General features: G+C 38.9%; 2 protein-coding genes across 2 annotated transcripts; both read right to left on the reverse strand.

The window, feature by feature from the left end:
- Positions 1–10340: 10340 nt before the first annotated feature.
- On the reverse strand, positions 10341–11345 carry LOC101084946 (olfactory receptor 52Z1-like). The gene has a single exon (XM_004001273.5). The coding sequence runs from the start codon at positions 11337–11339 to the stop codon at positions 10380–10382; it is 960 nt and encodes a 319-aa protein (XP_004001322.5). The 5' UTR covers positions 11340–11345; the 3' UTR covers positions 10341–10379.
- An 8963-nt stretch (positions 11346–20308) lies between these two features.
- LOC123380270 (olfactory receptor 52A1) lies at positions 20309–21402 on the reverse strand. Its single transcript, XM_045038121.1, has one exon. The coding sequence runs from the start codon at positions 21245–21247 to the stop codon at positions 20309–20311; it is 939 nt and encodes a 312-aa protein (XP_044894056.1). The 5' UTR covers positions 21248–21402.
- Positions 21403–24075: the final 2673 nt, after the last annotated feature.

Consider the following 24075-nt stretch of genomic DNA (forward strand, 5'->3'; position numbering starts at 1 on the left):
ACCTTTAAATGCAGGCATGTTTCTATGCCATGAATTCTATAAGTATCCTTTTGACCCATCTTTCACTTAGGCACTTCTGGAAAGAAAAGTCTGTACCCACCAGGGCTTTCTATCACATATTTCCCTCTAATTCTCTTGCAGTCTCCTTCCTCAGATTTTTATTTTATTGAAGCTATTTTTGTAAATTCAGTGATTTTCTCAGAATGACCAGTTATGATGGACATTTCTAAATCCTTCCATACTGAGCAGTGAATCAGTTGTTGCACATTGGACTGAACTTCTCCATCCCTCCTTTTCATAAATTTCTTCACTTTTCTTGCACTCTTCCTTCGGATTGCAGGTGTTTTATGCCTCATAGATGTGAGGGAATCATGCCATCTGAACTTGATGCAAATAAAAAGAAGATATATATGCTTTCAAATTTTTAGAAATGTGGGGAGAAGAATTAGCATATCTTTAATCATGAGAACGAATGATGAGTTCTAAAAAAAACAAACTTATATACATTGTACCTTTCTCCTTGATATGATTTACCTGTTTTCCATACCTTTCTTGTGTGTTGCTCACCTTAAGAGGTACTTAAAGTAATGTTGAGATGCTGGCAAGTTTAGGAAGAATACCTTCAGTATGATGGAGGAAGACATTCATAATGGATTGCAGGGAGAAAAAGAGGTGGAGGTCAAAGGGCAAGGGGGCCTTACATGCTCTTTCCACAATTCCCTCTGTAAAGGAGACTGATAACATGGTATTGAGTCATGTTGACTGCAATTGATTCAGAGGTCAAACTGTCACATGTTGCCTAACAATAGCTCATTGTTAAGTCATCAAGAAAATTTAGACTATTTTATACTTTTGTTTCCTTTTTCTTCCTCTCTTCTACTGACTTTACTTCGATAGATACGCTTTCCTTTTTCCTACAGTTGTAAGGGTTGTGGGGGGTAGGCTAATGAATCATCTTTAAAGGATCATCATTTGAAAATGGTCTGGTTGGGGGTGACTGGTTGGCTCAGTCTGTTAAGTGTCCGTCTTCAGTTCAGGTCATAATCCAGTTCCTGGGTTCGAGCCCTGAGTCGGGCTCTGTCTTGACAGCTCAGAGCCTGGAGCCTGCTTTAGAGTCTGTGTCTCCTTCTCCCTGCCCCTCCCCCACTCTTTCTCTCCCTCTAGCTCTTGCTCTCTAGCTCTCACTCTCACTCTCAAAAATAAATAAACATTAAATTTTTTTAAAAAGTCCTGTTTCTTCTAGCAATTTTATCCTTTTAGATATTGCATTTAATTTATAATCCTTTTCAAGTTAACTGTTGTATACTAAAAAGGTTGATTTTGTCTGGATATGGATATCAGCATTATTTGCAGAGAAGACTTCTTTTTCTGTTAAACAGCCATGATATTATTTATGATATCAATTGACCCCATATGTAGACCTTAATTTCTTGGCTCTGTACTCCACATGATTTAGCAGTGATTTTGGCAATATGAGTCTCTTAATTACTGTAGCTTTCTTAAAGGATGGACAGGAAATTGATGTAATTGATTTTACTCTGCTAAAAACCTGGATTGCAAGATTGATGTATTATTCTTCATCATGAATATGAATCAGTATTTTGGGGAAAAACTTGAGTGATGTTTTTGAACTGAAAATCAGTATACAGAGCTACTAGCAGGCAGCATGAAATTGGTGGGGTGATTTCACACATTTCTATCAGATTTCATGGGAAAAGAATGACTAATAAAATCTAAGTAGTTATTGAGGAAATTCTACCAGGAACAGTGCAATTGCTTTATTTAGATCATTGCCTTTAATCTTCAAAGCATCAAAACTAAACTGTATTTTATCCCCCATTTATAAATGAGTAAATTGAATTCAAACAGGTCAGAACACAAACAATGTCCCATACATATTAAGAGCAAAATAGCTAGAATTTGGATATAAGTATACCTATTTAAAATTTTGTCAATGTTTATTTTTTGAGAGAGAGACACAGACAGACAGAGCATGAGCAGGGGAGAGGCAGAGGGAGGGAGAGACACTGAACTCAAAGAAGGCTCCAGGCTCCATGCTGTCAGCATAAAGGCCAGCAAACGGTTAGAACTCACAGAGTAGGAGATCATGATCTGAGCTGAAGTCAGAGCTTAATCAAATGAGCCACCCAGGTGCCCTGGGGACTTAAGTATATTTATTTCAATCATCCAACATCACATTGCAGACTTACTTCTTGTAAGTACCAATTTTCACTGTGTGACTTTAATAAACTTGCATAAGTTCTTTGAGTTTCTTCAATTATGTAATGAGAATCATAATACTAACTAGTTAACAAGATTGTCATGGAGATTGGCACTAATTATTGCTGTGGCATGGCTTCTGAAAATATCTTGAAGAATTAAGAACTGGGTCCAAAAAATATCCTAGTCCATTTTGGTGATTGCTGTGCATTGAGCACTTTCAAAGACAGATATATACAAAATGGAAGAAAACTCAATAAATGGAATGAATTATATAAACGCAGAAAAAATTACATACATAATGCCACCCATCAACTTATATACTTATCACTTGTACTAAGACAAAGACCTTGATACTCAGTAATTCTTCAAGGCTCTGGTTTAAAAGAACATTCATTCTAGTTTGTGGAAAGTCGCAACCATGTAGGAAACAAAGGTGAGTCCTGCAGACCCTGTCTAGGAAGTTTATCTCAAATTGTTCCTTCCCTCCCTCTCTTCCTGTAAATCAAAAGCAGGTCTCCTAATGTCTACTACCAGAAGATTGGTGTCTACCAGAGCTATGACAAAAGTAGAGGCTTACATATTTTAGTCATTTCCTGCTGAAACCACTGTTTTCAGGTCACTGTTTTTTCTATCCATTAGCTAATTAAAAACAAAATGGTTTCTTAAAGTCAAATAGTTTTGACTGCAAATATTTGTTCTGTGTACTAAATTATTTTCACCTGTGTAAATCACTTCGTAAGGTACCAGTTGAAAGGTATCTCTTCTTCAGAGCACACACTCAATGAATATTTAGTATCAGCACAATTAGTATGTTTCCAAATTGTTTAATTACAAAAACTTTAAACAGGCACAAAACAAGCATTATAATGAGATTCCATCTACCCCTCACGGGGCTGCAATAATTATCAACATTATACCATTCTTTTATCTTCCCTATCGCAACCAGTATGTACCCCAATAATTATTGTTATTACTATTATCGTCATCATTATTATTATTTAGAGGGTAAGAAGTAAAATTGACATTCATGGAAGTGTGCAAATATTAGCTGAACCATTTTGACAAATGAATACAACCATGTAGCTTACAATCCTAACATACGTATGGCATTTCCATCTTCTGGCAAATGTTCTCATGTGGTTCCCCAGTCATTCGGTCCCCTCTACATCCATCAGAAGTAACCACTGTCGCAATACACCTATTATAATAATAACACACACTCTTTTGTGTCCTCATTCTTTCCCACTCACAAATATGTATCGCTGAGTTGCATGTACTTGGAAACAAAAACCTCTCCAGGCACCATTCTGCCTATCCCTCCGGGAATAAAAACAAAGGAATCAAGTATTTAAGGATTGAATAGTTAAATGATGTCCTCACCAGGAAAAATCTCATGGCCCGTGCCTCCTTCTAAAAGCTTACATCAAAGTAATGGCATTCTCTATATTCAGGGAGAAAGGTGAGGCTACTTTTCTTTCTCCATCTACTAAACCTTGTAGCTTATTCATAACCAATAATAAACTATGGAAGTAAGAGTGTGTGAGGGTGTTGTAGCCACAGAAAGGCAGACCTTTCAGGGGGAAGAGCAGTGGGAACATGAGTATGACACTTTGCAGAGGCACCAACTTCAACAAAGGCTAGCATGGCCAGAAACAGATACATGGGTTAGTGCAAATCAGGGTCAATCTGGATGATGGAAAGAATGATGCCATTTCCTAGGACAACTATGATGTACACCAGGCAGAAAGGGATAGATATCCAGATGTGCTCAACCTCTCACCCTGGAGTGCCAACAAGGCTGAAGGTTGCAGGTGTGCACTCAGTGGAACCGTCGAAACTGTCATGGCGAGACTTCATTTGAAGATACAGGGAAACACGTGGGGACTGGCGAATATCAGTCTCTGGTCAGTTATTGTATGTCAAATGTCAAGCTCTTGATATCATATTTAAGATATTTCCTTACAAAAGAGATGGAAAATGTATTTCTGCAACAAGGACACATGTAAAGCACACTGTATGGGGGAGAAATGTGTTTAGATGCAGGGCAGAGTGTTTCTACATGGGCCACATGCCAAACAAAAAAGGCATTGACAGAAATCTCCACAGGGTCATTTATGGCAGTGAAGGTGGTGATAATAAGCATTGAAATGACAGCTTCCTGTGGAAATGGAAGACTGAAGGATCTGGTAACTTTCTGCAGTTTGTACAAGAGTGATGGCAGTAGCAAAAGTAATTTAGCACAACGGTAAAGAGAGTTCATGGTTCTAACACTTAATGACTTGTGATCTTGGAGAACCCCTAAGTTACCTGAGCTCCAAGTATTTGACATAAACAAATAACACTTATATAAGATAATGTATGTAAATTGTTTACCATTATATTTGGAACCGTAAATACTCAACACAGAAAGTAAAAGAAACAATTAAGTCTCTTAGAAAAGGAGGGTAGTTTCTCCCAGTTTTTAGAATTTTCCAATGCCCTTGTTTAACTTACCAGTTCACTCTTTCTCCCCCTACTCTCCATGGATAATGGTGAAACCTTCTCTATATTTTGTAGGAGGGTAAGTGTCTCCTGCTGGAACCTGGGGTCAAAGCTGAGAGCAACTCCAAAGCCATTAGGGTCTCACAGGCTGAGTATGATGGCGAGGATGGAGTTTAAGGCGAGGGTTCTTTACCTGGGAACAAGTTCATGAACACTAAAATTCTACTCATCAGTGGCAGAGCCTTGGGTGTTAAGGTTAGGAGCCAGAGGTGGAATTCAAGATCAGGCCTGAGATAGAGTTGGTGAGTGAAAATGGGACAGAGATTTTAATAGAGTTGACAGAAAGAACAAAGAGAAAGGAGAGAAGTTTAACTCCATCTGGAATTTGTTTTGGGGACTTGGGTGACTAAGGATTTCACAAATGTAGAAACCACTTTTAACACATGTGTTAATGGATAGCCTGGTGTTTCCTCAACTATTTTGAGCAACTATAGGTCTCATTTTAAATCTTTATGTAAATGTAGATCTATATTTTGATTCTGTATCCTGCTTTTGAATCCAATGCCTATTTTGTCAGAGTCACAGTGCTGCAAGTATCTGATTTTATAATACATAAGTCCATATCTAATTGGTCAAGTAATTTTTTAAAATTTTCTGTCTAATTGTTATGTTTCTTCTTTTACATAAACACTACAACTCATAATGCATAAAAATAGAGCAATGACACAAATATAAAAGTTATAATCATAAACTTCTTGGGAAAAAACATAGAGGTAAATTTTCATGACCCTGGATTGCACAACAGATACTCAAATGTCACACCAAAGCATGAGGAAAAAAAATAAACAACATAGATAAATGGACTTCATCAAAACTAAAATTTCAACATCATCAAATAACATTAACAAAAAGTGAAATGATAACCTACAAAACGGGATTTGCAAATTATATATCTAATAAGGGATTAATACCCAGAATATACAGAGAATTCAAACAACTCAAATCCAGAAATATAAACAAACGAATTTAAAAATAGGCAAAGGACTTAAATAATTATTCTTCTAAAGAAAATATCCAAATGCCAATAGCACATGAAATAAAATTCAAAACCACAATAAGACACCACTTCACATCTACTAAAATGTGTATAATTTTTTTAAAAATTTAAACACTAGGGGTGCATGGGTGGCTCGGTCGGTTGAGCGTCCAACTTCAGCTCAAATTATGATCTCGCGGTTTGTGAGTTCCAGCCCCAGGTCAGGCTCTGTGCTGTTGGCTTGGAGCCTGGAGCCTGCTTTGGATTCTGTGTCTCCTTCTCTCTCTGGGCCCCCCACCCCCCGCTTGTGCTCTGTCTCTGCCCCTCAAAAATAAATAAGTAAATGTAAAACACAGTTAAAAAATTAAAGCACTAACAAGTTTTGACACAATAGGGAAAAATTGGAACCATCATACATTGCCAGAGGAAATGAAAAATGGTGCACATTCTGTGGAAAACAGTTTGGCAGTTTCTTAAAAACTCAGGCACAGAATTATATGTAATGCAGTAATTCCACTCCTGAGTGTGTACCCCCCAAATTAAAAACAGGTATTCAAAGACATACTTGTACATGGACATTCATTGGAGAATTATTTACAGTAACCAAATGTTGGAAGCAACCAAACTGCACATCCACAGATGAATGTACAAGACGATGTACACACACACACACAGATATATATATATACATATACATATATATATATATATACATATATATGTGTGTGTATACACACACACACACACACACACACACAGAGGAAACATCATGCATCAGTATAAAGGAATGGAGGGTAAAAACATGCTACAATATTCATGACCTTTGAAAACTTATATTCAGTGAAATAAGCCAGACACAAAACAAATATTATATGATTCCACCTCTATAAGTAAACAAATTCCTAGAAATATAAAGTAGGTTAGAGGTTAGCAGGGGAGTGGGGAATTATTGCTTCTGAGACATAGGGTTTCTGTTATGGGTGATGAAAGCTTCTGCAACTGGTGGCAATAGTAACACAAAATTGCAAATATGATTATATGCTCTGAATCATACACTTAAAAATCATTGTTATCACAAACTTTATGGTACAGATATTTTGCCACAAAAAAAATTTGAAAAAAAATCAGCATGGAAATGATAAAATATATTAGCATTTATTGGGATTATGTGGAATTTGTAGATCACTGTGGATGCCATATTATCATTACAATGAATAATATGCAATAAACATTTCCTACATGTATTTCAGACACATGTACATTTTTGTTTACCATTTTAAATGATGCCATTTTCTATTTCATTTTTCTAATCATTCTAGCTACAATAAAACACTAATGTCTTCTCCCCCACCCCTGCCCCAGTTTTACTGAAGTATAATTGACCATCAGAAATTGCTTATAACGGATGTGAGTAACTGATGACCCAATATATGTATACATTATGAAATACTCACTAAAACGAAGCCAATCAACATATCCATCACTTCACACCTGTACCATTTTCCTATGTTTTTTCTCTTTTGTGATGAGACTACCCAAGGTCTACCCCTCAACAAATTTCAAGTACACAATACAGGATAAGTAAATATGGATTAGTATGCCATTCTTGTGGAACTCTGTTGGCTTTCAAAGTATAGGAAAATAAATACAGAAACAAAGAAAAATAAATTAAGACACAAAACCTAGGATTTGTCTTCTTTCCCCACTTCTTACACTTCTTTAATTATATTAGCTAAAACCCCTATTATAACACGATATTCTGCAACAGTTTTGACATGGCAAACTAGTATCTTTAGCCTCTTCCCACTTTTGGATACATTTTCCTAATACCCTATGCTTCATGTCACAGCGTTTCACTATGTCTGAGACCACTTAGGGCAGAGCAGAAACCATCAGAGGAAGATTTGTTCTGACTCCGTAGTATCTCTATATCTGCTATTGCTCAGCTACCCAGATAATGTATTCTTTAACTCGCTGGGTCTCAGAGTCTGATATTAAATGACCCGGCGTCTTCATCTCATGAAACACGGTTCTCACTTTAGCAATCTCTTAGTGCTTTTTTTCTTCCACTTCTTCTTTTTCTTTTTTAATTGTACCTGGAAGAGTAGGTCAGTTTTCTCTAAGCCCCTCCAGGGCTCTCCGTTTCTATCGTGCATGATATACCGTTTTTTCTTACTCACTGTTACCCAGAGGGGGAGTTTGTGGTCAAGACGAGGGTAGGATGGTAGGATATGGAGCATCCCCTTCAAAATTTCCAGGGCAACGACTCAGTGATTGTGCTTCTAGCAGCTCAGCACACACAGTGATATCCTGACTCCATCAGCATCTACCAATCCCTGAGCCCTCAACCTGAAAGGTTCTCTACAATTAAGGCTGATGACTCAGTCACTGTTTATTCCTGTCATATTTCATACATTCTGGGTGGGAAATTGGTATTTCCTTAGTTCCTCACTGTCAAAACTCAAGCCTTAAAAACTCTTCTTTTTTTATTATTTTTTAATGTTTATTTTTGAGAGAGACACAGAGAAAGAGAGAGAGAGAGAGAGAGCACGAGCCTGAGTGGGGGAGGAGCAGTGAGAGAGGGAGACACAATCTGAAGCAGGCTCCAGCCTCCTTCCTGTCAGCACAAAGCCCGACACAGGGCTCAAACCTCAAACCATGAGATCATGACCTGAGCCGAAGTCAGATGCTTCACCACCTGAGCCGCCCAGGCACCCCCTTAAAAAGATTTCCTTAAAGGCTCACTTACACCACTAATTAAAAATATTTTGTTATCATTCTGTACTCTATTTCCTCTCTGACTCCCCTTCAATCCTTGGAGAATTTACTTCTGAACCAGAATCCTCTTTGCTACAACTTTTAGCAACATTTTATGTGACTTCCGTATCTATGATAATGACCCATTCCAACCATTTTTCTATGAATTATTGTTAGCAGGGCTATGTTGAGTTTGGTGGGATCAGTTCTTTCATGTTTCTGTTCATAAAAGTTACCAACACCATCAAAATAAAATTTGCTTTTATTAAATTACAAATACATCATATGACATATTTCATTTAATTGTCAAGCCAATAAAGAAGGTACTAAAATAATTCCATTTTATTGGTCAAGAACCAGTAGTTACATAACAGGACAATTTTATACAGTTAGTGTGGGACTGGCAAACCAGGATTTCTCATATCAAAGTTTTTTTTTAACTCTTAAAATAGATTTCATTGCTTAAATTCAAGTGAATAGAACATATATTTCAAACCAAAGTAGTTATCCAAGATTCCAAGGATCAAGGCAACATGCTTTCATTTTCCACATTGATTGTTTTATATGTATATATATCTGATACAAATGTATATATATACATTTGTATGTATATATATCTAATACACATGATGTATATATACATATATATCATATATATATCATGAACATGCATGTGTATATATGTGTGTTTTTATAATGTGTATATAACATTGTACATATATTAATGTGTCTAGTGTATACAAACACACATCACATATACATAATAGAAAACAAAGAAAAGAGGCTAACCCGGAAAAGGTTGCAAGTGTTCAAGGTAATGCTTGAAAGTTCATTGTTTGTCTATCTTCAAGTGTATATAAGGTCAGATTGCACATTCTCAGAGCATGTGCTAAGGCCTGCTGAAGGAGAGGTTGTAAAAATACTATCTTAAATGAAGAAATTAAGGTACAATCTGGAGACAAGCTTCAATAAAGTAATATTTGGTGTGAATATAGCCTCTTTAAATACAACTATGTGTAAACATCCTATTTAGTCTTTCACTGCCTTTTAATTTTGGACCTGGGTATGGTATTTTTCATCTGTTAGTCCCTCCCGTGGTGAAGTCTGTTGACACCAGGATGCTTCATTAATGATTTGGCCCAAAGGTCTTCACTATGTAGGGAACAAAGTGTTAAATTTTAAGTTGTCTATGTGGTCTCAGGTGGGTTGATTTCACTTATTACTTGTTTTCATTCAGTATTATCTGTTCATTCAATAAGCCTATACGATGTGCCTTTTCTATACATAGACTTTGTATCAGTGATTCAGAAAATATCCTTTTAGAACTCACATTTTAATTGCCATAAAAGGTACATATAGAAATAATTATTGTTTATTGTTTATTGTGGCTTTATGTTCCTGGCCCAAGTATTTACTGACTGCAGTAGGAGTGTTTTATACTTCAGCAGAATTTCAACTGTCTATACAAACACTGAGTGAGTCACTATTTTCACTTCCCAGATCTACCCAAGACAATTCCATCTGGGTTTAACCCTAAAATATGTTTTTCTTAGTGTTATCTTATGTATGCTTAAGAATAAGTTAAATTGCAAGATAATAGGATATCTAGGAGAATTGAGAATATCATTAATTTATTTTTCTCAAAAATTTTAACTGCTTTAGGAAAATACATTGGAAACTTTGGCATTTATTATCCTTCTGGGTTTATTGAGAGTTACTTATGAATTCTGTTTATTCCCATTGCTCATTCAGTGTGTGTGTCTGTGTGTGTGTGTGTGTGAGAGAGAGAGAGAGAGAGAGAGAGAGAGAGAGAGAGAGAGAGAGAAGTGGGGCGGGAGGGGGTTTATTCAGAAATAGCCAGCATTTCGTATTATTCTTCATTTTAACAATGCATGCTGATGGGGGAGCAAAGCAAAATTACTCGGTCTTGAATCTGTTTGGTCTTCACCCCATAAATGATGGGGTTTAGCATAGGGGGCACTACCACATAGAGGTTGGCTACCAGGATGTGGATGTGCTGAGGGATGGTTTTACCCCCAAAACGATGGGCAAAAAAGGAAAAGAATGCTGGGGCATAGAACATAAGTATGACACAGATGTGGGAACCACATGTGTTGAGGGCCTTGAATCTAGCAGACCAGGAAGGTATCTGAAACACTGTGCAAAGGATCATCGCGTAGGACATAATGATGAACACAATGTCTAGTCCTGTAGACAGTAGGGCCACAGTCAGGCCATAAATGATGTTGACACTGATATTGTCACATGCCAATCTGGCAATGCCCATGTGCTCACAGTAGGAATGGGGAATGATGTTTCTCCCACAATACGTAAGTCGGTGTACCGGGAAGATGAATGGAAAGCAGATGATAAAGCTCCTGACCACAGCTGTGATGCCAAATTTCCCAGTGGCTGAGGAGGTTAAGATTGTGGTATATCTCAGTGGGTGACAGATGGCCACATAGCGGTCAAATGCCATGGCCAGGAGAATAGCAGATTCTGCCACAAAGAGGAAATGGATGAAGAACATCTGAGATACACAACTACCAAAGGATATATCCATGGAATGGAACCAGAAGATTGCCAGCATCTTGGGGGCTGTGGCTGTGGAGAGCAGGACATCTGATAAGGCCAGCATGGAAAGGAAGACATACATAGGCTCATGGAGACGGCGCTCAGTTACAATCAGGAAGATCAAGAAGATGTTGCCTATGACAGCCAAAATGTACATAGAACAGATAGGGATGGATATCCAGGTATGAGAATCCTCCAGTTCTGGGATTCCAGTCAGGACATACCACATATCTTGGGGATGGGTGTGATTGTAAGAGAAAGGGGCCATCTGGGGCAGTATATTCCAGACCTAGTATCTGGATTAAAGACCACAGGGCTGACTGAGGATTGAGGAGCAGCACCACTTTAGGTTGAATGACGTCTGATTACATTGTTTTGCAATATTTTCTTCTCTGTGAAAAGATAGTGAGATGTATTAATGAGCCTAAAACTGCACTCTGACTCCTTCCATGGAAGAATTAAGTCATATCTTGGGAAAAAATGCTTCACATTAATAAGTGCTTAATATATGCCATAGCATTTGTAAATATCACCTTATTAAATGTTCACAATAGCCTGTTGAAAAGACCTTTACAATGATCCTCAACATGGATACTGTTGTTATTCCAACAGATGCAAAAATATTCCACAGACGTCCAGCTTCTTGTCCCAGGTCCCGTTGGATTCAGGGTCAGACAGCATAGATTTGAAACCTCTGATCACTGCCACCACCCGCTACTCCCTATAAAAATAAAACTAGACACAAAAACATGTCATCAAAATGATCATTGCTTGTATCCCTGAAGTATTATACTGCTTAAGGAAGCGGGAGGGAATTCATTTTGCCAAAATAGGTTTCGGGCAATACAGTACATATGCACTTTTCAACATTGATTGGCCTCTGGAATGATGCTAAGGGCCATGATAGGCACTAAAGATCCACAGGTGACTTCACCGTTTCTTGTCAGCTAATCAACATATTTCTTAAAATTATACGATGAATATTAAAAAACCTAAAGAATATGCAGCCTCAAACTGAGTTGGACTCTTAAATGGATGGATATGCCCGACAAGTTGTGAAGGAAAAATACACTGTCCCATTTGCGTCCCTGCTTGAAAATTAGACAGTATATTATTTTAAAATACTGCCAAGCAGGAAGTAACAGGGTTTCACATTAGCAAGTGGGGTCCCCAGGCCTTCAATAAAAGGGAGGGAGGGTAATCTATTGGGTGCTACTTATCTGTAGTTGCAACAGAATGGATAAAAGCAAGGGATGTGTTGGGTGAAATGCCAGCGAGGAGATAGCCCATTTGAGTGGGATGTGAGTGTGAGGTGGCGTGTTCCTATAAACACATAGCTATGAGGGAGGGTATAGATATGGATACAGAGCAGGTGGATGACAAGTGGCTTCCATCCTCCCCCAGTCCCCATTCTCAAATCAAAGGGGGCTGAATGTATTTGCTTAAGAGGAACATGGGCTTAAGAGATGTCTGCCTTTTTACCTCTTGATTGCATTGGAGTCAGTATCATTGTGCAGCATAGTTTTACCACCTTTACTTTCAGTTTTTATTAGGTGTTCAATATTCCAGTACTTCATATCATATAACTGAAATATTTGGAATCCATTTCTTTCTTTTTCTTTTTTTTTAACTGAAGTATAGTTGATATGCAATGTAGCATTAGTTTCAAGTGTACCACACTGTGATTCCACAAGTCTATATGTTATAGTATGTTATATACTTGCCATGAGTGTCCCGTATGTCACCATGCAATCCTATTACAATCCCACTGACCAGATTCCCCATGCTTGGCATTTATTCCCGTGACTGCAAGCTTCTATCCCTCTCTCCCTTCCTCATGTTGCCCGTCCTCTGACCTGCAGCCTGTTTGGCAAGCATTAGTTTGTTCTCTATATTCATTTGGATGACATTTTTTCAGTTAAAGTTTAGCAGACATAATACTCAAAGGGTCACCCCATTTGGACTTTCCTTAAGTTGGTATATGATTCTTTCAAAATAATGTAATAAAATGTTGAGATGCTTAAGTCATCGATCTACTTTAGTTCCATAAACCAACTGTGTAGCCATTTAACATAGAGCTAAAATTAATTGCTGGAAATTCATTTTCCATGGGATTATGGTGTTTCGGAGACAGAAAGAGAAGGTTAATCTGTGAGTGAAGTGCAGTTATGGGGAGGGGATGTTTAGCGAGTGGGGCTTCATCAGGACATCCGAGATGGGGGGAGGAGAGTCTAAATGATGGAGGAAACAGAAACGGAGGTAGAAGAGACATAAGACAAATTTTACAGATTTCCTTCTAACTTTCCCAGTGACCTTTTGGGACATCAGTGAGTGATCTGTTTTATTGTATTCCTTTTTGTTGTGATATAGCATTATCACCTACAGCTCCCCAACTTATACCTCTGGGGCTCACGGAAGCATTTTTTATAATATTACTAATGGCAGATTCTGACTGAATCATGAATATATGCATAGAGGCAGTGTGTGGTTAATAGGGATTGTGTACATCTGGGGACCATAGAATTGTATTTAAGTGCTGGTTACATCCTATTCTGACTGTATTACCACTAAAAACTACTTAATGGGAAGCATAGTTTCCAGTTGTAAAACACCTAAAAGTAAACATCAATTACAAATGTGGGTCAATTCTGAAGTTAGTATTTTAGGGTGGTTGCGACATAAGTCAGATACATTTTTATCTCAGCAACAGATGAAATTTGTGCACTTGCAAAATTACCGTCATTAAGATCAAAATAATTATTACATTGAACAAGTTCAAATTTTTGGACTTCAAGCTTTGGATCCGCTAGACAGAGATTGAGCTAATTTAGAGTATCCATAAAGGCCTAGACTTACTTTTGTATGCTAGACACAAATGTGAATTGGTAATTTTCACCCCCAATCTGTCATTTGTCTTATAAGGTGCAGGTGGTACAGCATGGTGAACTTGGCTTAGAAATGGAGTTTTAGGAGCACTTGGGTGGCTCAGTCAGTTAAGTGTCCGATTTCAGCTCGGGTCATGATCTCATGGTCTGTCAGTTGGAGCCCTGCATCAGACTCTGTGCTGACAGCTCAGGCTCAGAGCCTGGAGCCTACTTTGGATTCTGTATCTCCTTCTCTCTGCCCCTCCCCTGCTTTCACTCTGTCTGTCTCTCAAATATAAATAAACATTAACAAAAAGAAATGGGGTTCTATTCTAGCCTCATGTTGAGTGTGTCATCTTTGTTATATAGGGAAGGGAGTTGAAATCTCTGAGTGTTTCAGTTTTTCAATCTGTGTTTGGCCCAGCACCTGATGTATAGTGAATAGTCTGTAAATTTGGGGGGAAATGCGTGCATATATTTACATACATACACATATATGCGTTGTTTTTAACTACTAGACTTGTTTAGCTACGAAGTCTTGCTTTTACTACTAGAACTGGAATCTAAATTCATTGCATCTATGCACAGCATTCAGGACCACATTTCAAAGAAAAAGAACCATTGCATAAAATGGAAACCATTTGGGTCTAAAGGAAAAACACCCATTTGTGCCCTTTGCAGATGGCCCATTTATTAAAAGAGCACAAAGAGATACTACAATTGCCCATGAATCCTATTACAGCCACATCCAATGCCTCATAGGGCAAGGCTGAGAGAAATACATGATGATTAGGTACTAGGAAGATGGAGCAGCCTCTGGAGTTCCCTAAGATTTTCTCTCTTTCTTTTTTTTTTCCCTGTATTTTCAGGTGCCTTTTTCTACATGACTTTGCTGAGCAAAACTCAGCTTACTTACCTATACTTTCTTGGATCCTGAAGGTATTTAACTGGTTGAGAGGGAAAAATAAAAGCAAGATGATGTTCAGAAGACAAACAACAAATGTGGAGCTATTTATACCTCCTCTAGGCATCTCTCATGCCCCAGACCTTCAGTCCCCAGAGGACTGAACTTCACACACTGGTGGAAGAAGATGGCCCAGAGTCGGCTCCTGGGAGAAACACGCCCACTGTCTCTCCCGCTACAGCATGTGCAGGGTTTCCTTGGTCCAGCACTCTGGGACATCCAAGTTAGCACACACTTGCATTGAGTACCCAGATCTCCTTTGCGTGGCAGAGAGTCTTGCTAGTGCAATACTGTCTTGTTCCCATGGAGGCATCTGCAAATGTAGACTGTGAATACCACATGTGGAAGGATTGTACGCTTTTTAGCGGGCACCTAAGACTAGATTCTGTCACCTTACTTACCTTGAAATTTTAAGGCTCCTTGGCTTTCTCTCTCTTCCATTGGTCACATGGTAGAATTCGCATCAGAAGGGTCCAGAAATGCCATTAGCTACCATAGAGAGTTTTATTTGGATTTTGATGTGGATTTTTATTTTCTCAGCCTGAGCTGCTCTTCTTCTTTTCTTTCTCCCTTTCCTCCTCCTCCTCCTCCTCCTCCTCTTCCTCCTTCTTCTTTCAGAGACAAAGATAGTAGACGAGGGACATAGGAAGAGGGAGAGAAAGAATCTCAATTCAGTGCTCAGTGCTCAGCATGGAGCCTGACATGAGTCTTGATCTTACAACCTGGAATCATGACCTGATCAGGAGTCGAAGGCTTAACTGACTGAGCCACCCAGGTGCCTCTCTTTTCCTTTTCCTTTTTCTTTTTAAACTTTCTCTATACTGGTAACTTTTCTCTAAATGCATTGGGATTGTCTGGGGGGTTGGGCTAAGGTTCTAATTATAATCATAACCTTAATTTCACATTTCTTTTATTTTTTGATTTTCCTTTGTAAAAAAATTGGAGAATCCTTTCATATATGTAAGTAAACCTTTTTTGTCTTTTCTATATCTATCAAGGACCCTCACACGAATTTTGTCTCTCTTGGTTATTATTCTTTCTCCATTCCTATTACAATAGGTTCGCTTTTCCCTTCTGCACACTGTGGAAGGTAATCTGAGAAGCTGACTGCAATCACGCCCTTCTCAATCTCTCTGTGTGTGCTGCTGCTATCTTCTGTGGTAGAGCCCAATCCTCCTCCTCTTGAACCTGGGATGACAGTTCTTGTGACCACATAATGTAGCAGGAATGATGGTGATGTTCTCGGGTGTCTGAGCCAATGTAATATGAAGTCTGGCAACTTCTACCTTGTTTTTTATTCAAAGCCAGGCACCCATATTAGGAATAGAACTCCACTGAAATCATACCAATAATATGAAGAAGCTATCCCCATGGAGAGAGGGTGACTATGGAGATGAGCCCAAAGGCACCAGGCATGGGACTGAAGTTCGTGGACATTTCAACTCAGCTGAAGCTGAATTCTTAGTTGAATGCTGCCTATTGATGTACAACAGACCACTCCTTATGGAAACAGAACCATACAGTCATGCCTTACCTGGATTGTTGACCCACAGAATTGTGAGAAACAATAAGTCATTGTTGTTTGGAAACACTAAGTTTGGGGATGGTTTGTCACAGAAGAGATAACAATTATAACATAGCAAACATTTTGAAATGATTTTATAATTTTCTTTTGGTCCTGACTGCAAACAATTTGTTAAATTTAACTTTTTTTTTTAAGTTTATTTATTTTTGATAGAGAGCAAGCATGAACAGGGGAGGGCCAGAGAAAGAGGGAGAGAGGGAGAGAATCCCAAGCAGACTTTGTGCTATCAGCACGGAACCTGATGTGGGTTTGAACCCACTAACCGCAAGATCACGACCTGAGATGAAATCAAGAGTCGGCAGCTTAACCAACTGAGCCACCCAGGCACCCCAACTTTAAACGATTCTTATATCATTTGATCTATTTCTTGTCTATTTCTCTACTGTCTTATTTTCTTATTTTTTTCCCATATCTACCAATTATTCATAGAGAGAATCACTTCAGATCGAAGCAACATAATGTAGTTTCTCTAGGACACACCGGTGTGTGAGTGTGTCTGTGTGTGTTGTGTGGATGTTCTTGCAGGGGAGACAGAGCATTTATCACCAGAAACATTTTTATTTTTATTTTATTTTCTATTTTCGACAGAAACTCTTCACTGAAAATGCTTCCTGTTTTCCAGGAATATTGATAACAGTTGTATAAGGAAGAGTGAGGGGGTTCTTTCAGAGTAAGGTGGTTACTAGTTTTTCCTCAGTTTTAACTGACAACCATTTCTGTCATGGTTTTTCCTCCCACAAAATCAACACTTGTTCAAGAGTGCTTTCAAGCCTATGTCCATGCACTTGCAAATACTCCTATTAATTCCTCATTGAGGAATGTCGCACTCAAAGGGCCTCAGACCTGTTGTCACTACTTACCATCACAGGGTGGACTCTCTTTTTTGGCATTTGTGTCGGGGTTTGTGGTATTTCCAGTGTTTTCTCTAACAGTAGGCTACTGTCCCCCAACCCTCTCTCTCCCTAGACAGTCTTTTGGGTGTGGCTTGGGGGCTGGCTCAGAAAGTAGGAGATTGTTTTTCTCCCTATACATGAAAATATAGGTTGGCTCTTCTGCTCCTTATCGATTGAGGGAGGGCAAGGAACGTGTAAACATACTGAGATACAAGTGTCTACTGTTATCGTCAGGATCCCAGTAGCTTTCCTCAACATTTCACAGGGATTTTATGCTATCTTCTAGATCCTGTGTTACTGTGGAAATCAGCAAGGCCATTCTGGTTTCCAATCCTATAGGTAACAGCTGTTTGTTTACTAATGTATTCGTTTCCCTTTTGAAGCTACTAGTGTGTCCTTTTTACTACTCCCATTTTATATAAAAACTTAATGATTGCGTGTCTGATTTTTAAACAATTGAGCCAATATTGATGCATTACTATTAACCAAATCTCACAGTTTACATCAAGATTCACCTTCTCTGTTACAGTTCTGTGGTTCTGATAAGCACAGATCTATCCAAAATAGAACTTTCCTATGGAACTATTCCTGAGCCTAAATGGCATAAAACAAAGAAGCAATTACCATTAATTCATTTGAAAAATTGTTTTAGCATTTCCAGTCCCCAAAAATAACCTCTGTTAAGGTTTTCTGGCACCTTCAGACATGTCTTGCTAACAGATGCACAAAATTAATCCAGATAAAGCACAGATGCTCAGAGAAATGGTTCAGAACTCTGGGGGGTTGATGCTGTGATGTTGAGTGTGGGTCCCCAGGAAGGCTGGCCTCCTCTCGCTCCCTCTGTAATGGCTCAATGCAAAACACACACTGAACGTTTGTTTTGCTTTTTTTGTAAAAGTGAAAATACTCTTCAGAGTTCTTTCAACTAGTGACAACAGGTACTGATGCAGGTCTTTCCGAAGAGCTAAGGGGCATAACGTGAACTTTCAGAAAGTGAGGGATACCTGTACCTAATGTCATGTACCCTCCATCACAGTATCATACAGATCACTTTCACTACTCTACAATTCCCTGTGCTCCACCCATTCAACCCTCCCTCTCTCTTCCTACACTCCTGGCTACACTCATCTTTATGCTATTTCTAATTTCTATAGTTTTGCCTTTTCCAGAATGTCATATATTTGGAATCATGTACAGATGTAACCTTCTCTGGATGGCTTCTTTCACTCAAAACTGTGCATTAAAGGCTCTTCCATGTCTTTTCATAGCTTGATAGCTCTCTTCTTTTTAAATTTTTTTTAATGTTTATTTGCTTTTGAGACAGAGAGAGACAGATGTTAGCAGGGGCCGGGCAGAGAGAGAGAGGGAGACATGGAATTTGAAGCAGGCTCCAGGCTCCAAGCTGTAGCGCTGAGCCCGGCGTGGGGCTCGAACCCACAAATGGCAAGATCATGACCTAGGCCGAAGTCATGTGCTCAGCCCACTGAAACTCTCGGGCACCCCAGCTCTCTCTCTTTTTTAATCAAATACTCACATTACATTTTAAAGAGGTGCCACGGTCTGTTTTTCCCTTCATCTTAGTTGCCTCCAATTTTTGGCAATTAAAAATAAACCTGCTATAAACATTTATGTGCGTGTCTTTGTGTAGACATAAGTTTTTAACCCATTTGGTACCATGTCTAGGAGTGCAAGGCCAACCACATGGTAAGACTATGTTTCCTTCAGTGAGAAATGCAAAACTCTCTTTCAGCGTGGCTGTACTATTTTGTATTTTCACCAGCAATGAACGAGAGTCTCTATTACTCTATATCCTCACCAGCATTTGGTTTTGTCAGTATTTCAGGTTTTACTCATTCTGATAGGTGTGTATGCTATCCCATTGTTTTACTTTGCAATTCCTTAATGACAAATGATATTGAGCATCTTAAAACATGCTTATTGCTCTTTGTTATGTCTTTTTGGGGTGAAATATGTTTTCAGATTTTTGTCTGCTTTTTAAGCAACTTGTTTATTTCCTTATTGTTGAGATTTAAAAGTTCTTTGTATATTTTGGATACAAGTCCTTTGTCAAACATGTATTTTGCAAATACTTTCTGCCAGTCTGTAGCCATAGGCTTTTCATTTTCTTAACTTACTATGAAACTGTGTTCTTTTTTCCCAGGGTACACGGTGTCCTTTAGTTTTTGGAATAGTTTTGAATAATTTTCTAATATGTTCCTGGTCTACTACTGTCCACCTATAGTTTTATCTTCCCTGACTTTCTAGAACTCCAGTTTAGTGATATGTTGGTGTTCTTGGATTGAACCTATATAGTTTTTAATCACAGCCCCCATAGTTAACATGTGTCCTTTTGTTCTGGTTTCTTATATCTATCTTCTGGGAGTTTCATTGTTTTTTTCTTTTATTTCTCATATTGTTGTTTAATTTACAAATTACCTTTTTGTAAACATGTTTGTTTTTTGTTTGTTTTAGTACAATATGCTTAAAATACACCTCCTCAAAAAAAACCTTTTGGTGACTAAAAAGCCACATGAAGACCTTGTTTTCTTTGAGTACCTACACGTTCTAAAACAAAGAGTTTGGCTGCATTTAATTTCAGTGATAGATGCATATTTATGAATTCTTCTGGAGAAGCATCCATAGAGAAGAAATTCAACCAGGAAATAAAAAATAAAAGAGGAAAGGTAACAATATATTTTCACTATTTGATCTTTATGTTTATTCCTTTTATTAGGCGGTAGCATCCCAAAACCGACCGAATAATAGTTGTCATAGGGTATAACGATATGAAAACCATAAAATGCAGACAAAATAAACAAAACAAATATACAAAACTGAAGAATTGCAGACAGTGTGGATTTTTAAATGTTATATTTAATTTTGAGATATTGCTACTAAGGCGGAAGGTGAAGGAGTTAATCACAGTGAATTTTATGAAGAAAACGACTTTACCACATGAATGCGGATCTGCTTGGTCTTGGCACCATAGACAAGTGGATTGAGAAATGGGGGGACCAGCAAGTAGAGGCTAGAAAAGAGGATGTGGATATAAGGGGGAACATGAGCACCAAACCTATGTGTGAAGAAGGAGAAGAAGGCAAGGAGGTAGAACTGGAGGAAGACACACATATGAGCGATGCACGTATTGAATGCTTTCAACCGAGCCTCCTTCTTGGGCAAACGAAAAACAGTGGAAAAGATCTGTGCATAAGACAAAGTGATGAATGTGAGGTCGAACCCTGCAACTGTAAATGCCACAAACAAGCCATAGATTTTGTTGACCCGTACATTTTCTGCAGCCATTTTCACAATGGCCATATGCTCACAGTAGCAGTGGGAGATGATGGTTGTATGGTAAAACTGAAACCGGAACTTTATCAGTATTAGGCACGGGGCTACTAGGCAAGCGGCCCTGAGTGTTACCACTGCCCCTATCTGGGTGACTAGGCGGTGCGTGATGATGGCAGAATGTCTTAGTGGATAACAGATGGCCACATAACGGTCCAGAGCCATGGCCAACAGGATGCCTGACTCTATGCCCTGAAATGTGTGGATGAGCCACATTTGAAGCAAACAGGAATCAAAATAAATGTCTGCCACATGAAACCAGAAAATTCCAAGCATCTTGGGCATAATGGTGGTAGCAAGCGCAATATCTGTGACTCCCAGCATGCCTACGAAAATGTACATGGGCTCATGGAGGCTGCGCTCTGACCTGATGATGAGAAGAAGCAAGGAGTTTCCAATCATAGCAATGAGATACATGACACAGAATGGAATCCCAATCCAGCACTGCACAGTCTCTAGGCCTGGGATCCCTATCAGCGTCAACACAGAAGGCCTGAAGACTGTGATGTTGGAAATGGACATAATGTCCTCCGGCCTCCAGATGAAAATGAAAGAAGGTTCTCAGTCAGTGGCACTCTTCTCTTCTACTCCTGTTTTAATTCAAAGTCATCATAGTGAGTCTCTGTGATTTTGTCAGAATTCAAAGAGCATCTCATCCATCTCGTTTATATTATCAAAGGAAAAAGATCCATACTTACACATCACTGTTTTCAAGAAGGACATCCATAAGTAGTGTACCACAGTAAGAAGTTATGTACAAGGCAGGCCAACTGCATTAGAACCACCCAGATGACGTGGATAAAGGAGTAAATTGCTGTTCTTTTGGTTATGTCCTTCTGGACCTGCGGATAAAATAATTATACTTGTTTATTTGCTTGGATATTGCACTTTAATCAGATTTTAATAAATCTCTCCCTATCCCACATTTCAGCTGACCTTAGTGTTCTATTTTTTCCCCCAAACTCTCGGAGTCAGAAACCATCAGTTTGGACAATCACATAATCAGACTCTAACCAGTATTTTGGTTTAAAAGGCTTCCTTAGAAAGAGAAGTGAGATAGACATAGCTTCACCCAGGAACATAATATATTGAGATAAGTGTATCTGTGTATTATGTATTTATGTAGGACTGGCTCTCCTTTTTAAAAAATGTGAAATAGAGCTTGAGAAAAGATGATCAAATCCATGTAATTTTAATCTAAATCAAGTTCCATGCTGATTTTTACATTATAAGTAAAACTTTATTTTATTTTCCCTATGTAAGTAATGGCAGAATTCTTTGACATGAATTGTACACTTCAAATAATGGAAATTCTGAAATACATGCTTCGGAAGGACTAGAAGGGAGGAATCTCTAGAAGGCAAAAAATCTAGAGAAACAAGGCATAGGCAAGAGGACTCATTCTTGCTGACTAGGGGATATAGGTGAACAGGTAACTTAGCCAGAATCAAGGTTAGTTTCTGGGGTTGAAAGTGCTCAGGGTTACTATCACCAAAAGATCGGCAAGTTTAGGCTCATTGATTCTTAATAATATGCAGACCATTTGATTGCTTCACTCATATTGTGAGCTCAAGCCTAAAAAATGAATAAAAATAAAGGGGTGAAAAGACAGTCTCCTTAAGAGGAGTCCAAGATAGAAGTAGAAATGGAAGACAGAAGGCAGACCTTGGGGTTCCAGAAATGATGCAGGAGAGAGGGCTGTAGAGCAACTAAGGAAACTTTAGTTGCTTCAATTCCCTGATGACTGAATTTCCTCAAAACTTGGGTTCTTAGTGCCTGTATGAAAGTTCTTTTCTTATAAAGATCATTGCTTTTAAGAATTGCGTATCTAAAATCATGAAATTCTCAAGTTGTACAATAGAAAAATACCTGCTAGGTGCACGGGTGGCTCAGTCAGTTAAGTATCCCATTCTGTGTTGTTGTTTTTAATGTTTATTTATTTTGAGAGAGAGAATGCTAGCAGGGGAGCGGGGGGGGGGGAGGGGGAAGATCCACTCACAGCAGAGAGCTCCATGCAGGGCTCCAGTTCATGAGCTGTGAGGTCATGACCTTGGCCACGGTCTGAGGCTTAAGGGACTGCAACTGCGCCACTCAGGTGCCCCACACTTCCAACTTTTCATCTTGGCTCAGGTCATGATCTCATGGTTAATGAGATTGAGCTCCATGTCAGGCTCTGCATTCTCTCTCCTTCTCTCTCTGCTCCTTCCCATGCTCTTCTCTAAACAAACAAACAACCATTTATGAAAAAAATAGTTGCTATCGTATAAAACAGCTTTTAGTTATTTCATTCATTCCTATCTCTCCAACAGTGTTACATTATGTCAGCAAGCTCATAATCATCTAAACATATAATGAATGTTAGGGCCCCTGGATGGCTCAGTAGGTAAAGCAACTGACTTTGGCTCAGGTCATGATTTTGTGGTTCATGAGTTCAAACCCTGTGTTGGGCTCTGTGCTGACACCAGGGAGCCTGGAGCCTATTTCAAACTCTCTCTTTGTTTCTCTCTCACTCTCTCTCTCTCTCTCTGCCCCTCATCTGCTCATTATCTCTCTCTCTCTCTCTCATACATAAAATGAACATTAAAAAAATTTAGGGGCGCCTGTGTTGCTCAGTGGGTTGAGCGTCTGACTTCAGCTCAGCTCATGATCTCACAGCTTCATGATTTCAAACCCCGTGTCGGGTTCTGCGCTGACAGCTTGGAGCCTGGAGCCTGCTTCCGATTCTGTCTCCATCTCTCTCTGCCCCTAACCCACTCGTATTCTGTCTCTGTCTCTCTCAAAACTAAACATTAAAAACATCATTATTTAAAAATTTAAACATATACCGAAAGTCACCAAATATACCAGTAATTCAGCAATAGCTGTGGTTTATGCTGCTAAAACTCTAGTGACGAATCATAGTCAGAAGGACCATTTATGAAGACAGGCTGTATCACCTGACATGTATTTAGGATAGACTAGTCAGTCAGCAAAGTCCATTTCCAAAGCATAGAAATCCTTTAGAAATGATCACCTTGTCTGACTTATTCAAGCTGACATAGGAGCTTGAGCTGACATAGGAGCATTACCTGACAATTGCAGATGGTGGGAAGGCAGGTGGGAGAGGATGCATGACTACAGAGCGGGGGCGGGGGGGGGGTGGCGGGGGGTGGAGTGGTTATCATTGGAAAAGCTGGAAATGAAACATTATGGGGTGAATTTGGCGAGAGTGAGGCTTCCTTGCCCTTTCCTGTTGGGAGCCAGTTCTGCTCTTACCAGACACTTGAAGACCAAGGTCAGTCTTCATAATACAATGACTCAGCACTCACTTGTCATCCACTCTTTCTCCTCCTGAGATTCCCATCTCATTC

Source organism: Felis catus, chromosome D1 (genome assembly GCF_018350175.1).
Source record: "Felis catus isolate Fca126 chromosome D1, F.catus_Fca126_mat1.0, whole genome shotgun sequence".
NCBI lineage: Eukaryota > Metazoa > Chordata > Mammalia > Carnivora > Felidae > Felis > Felis catus.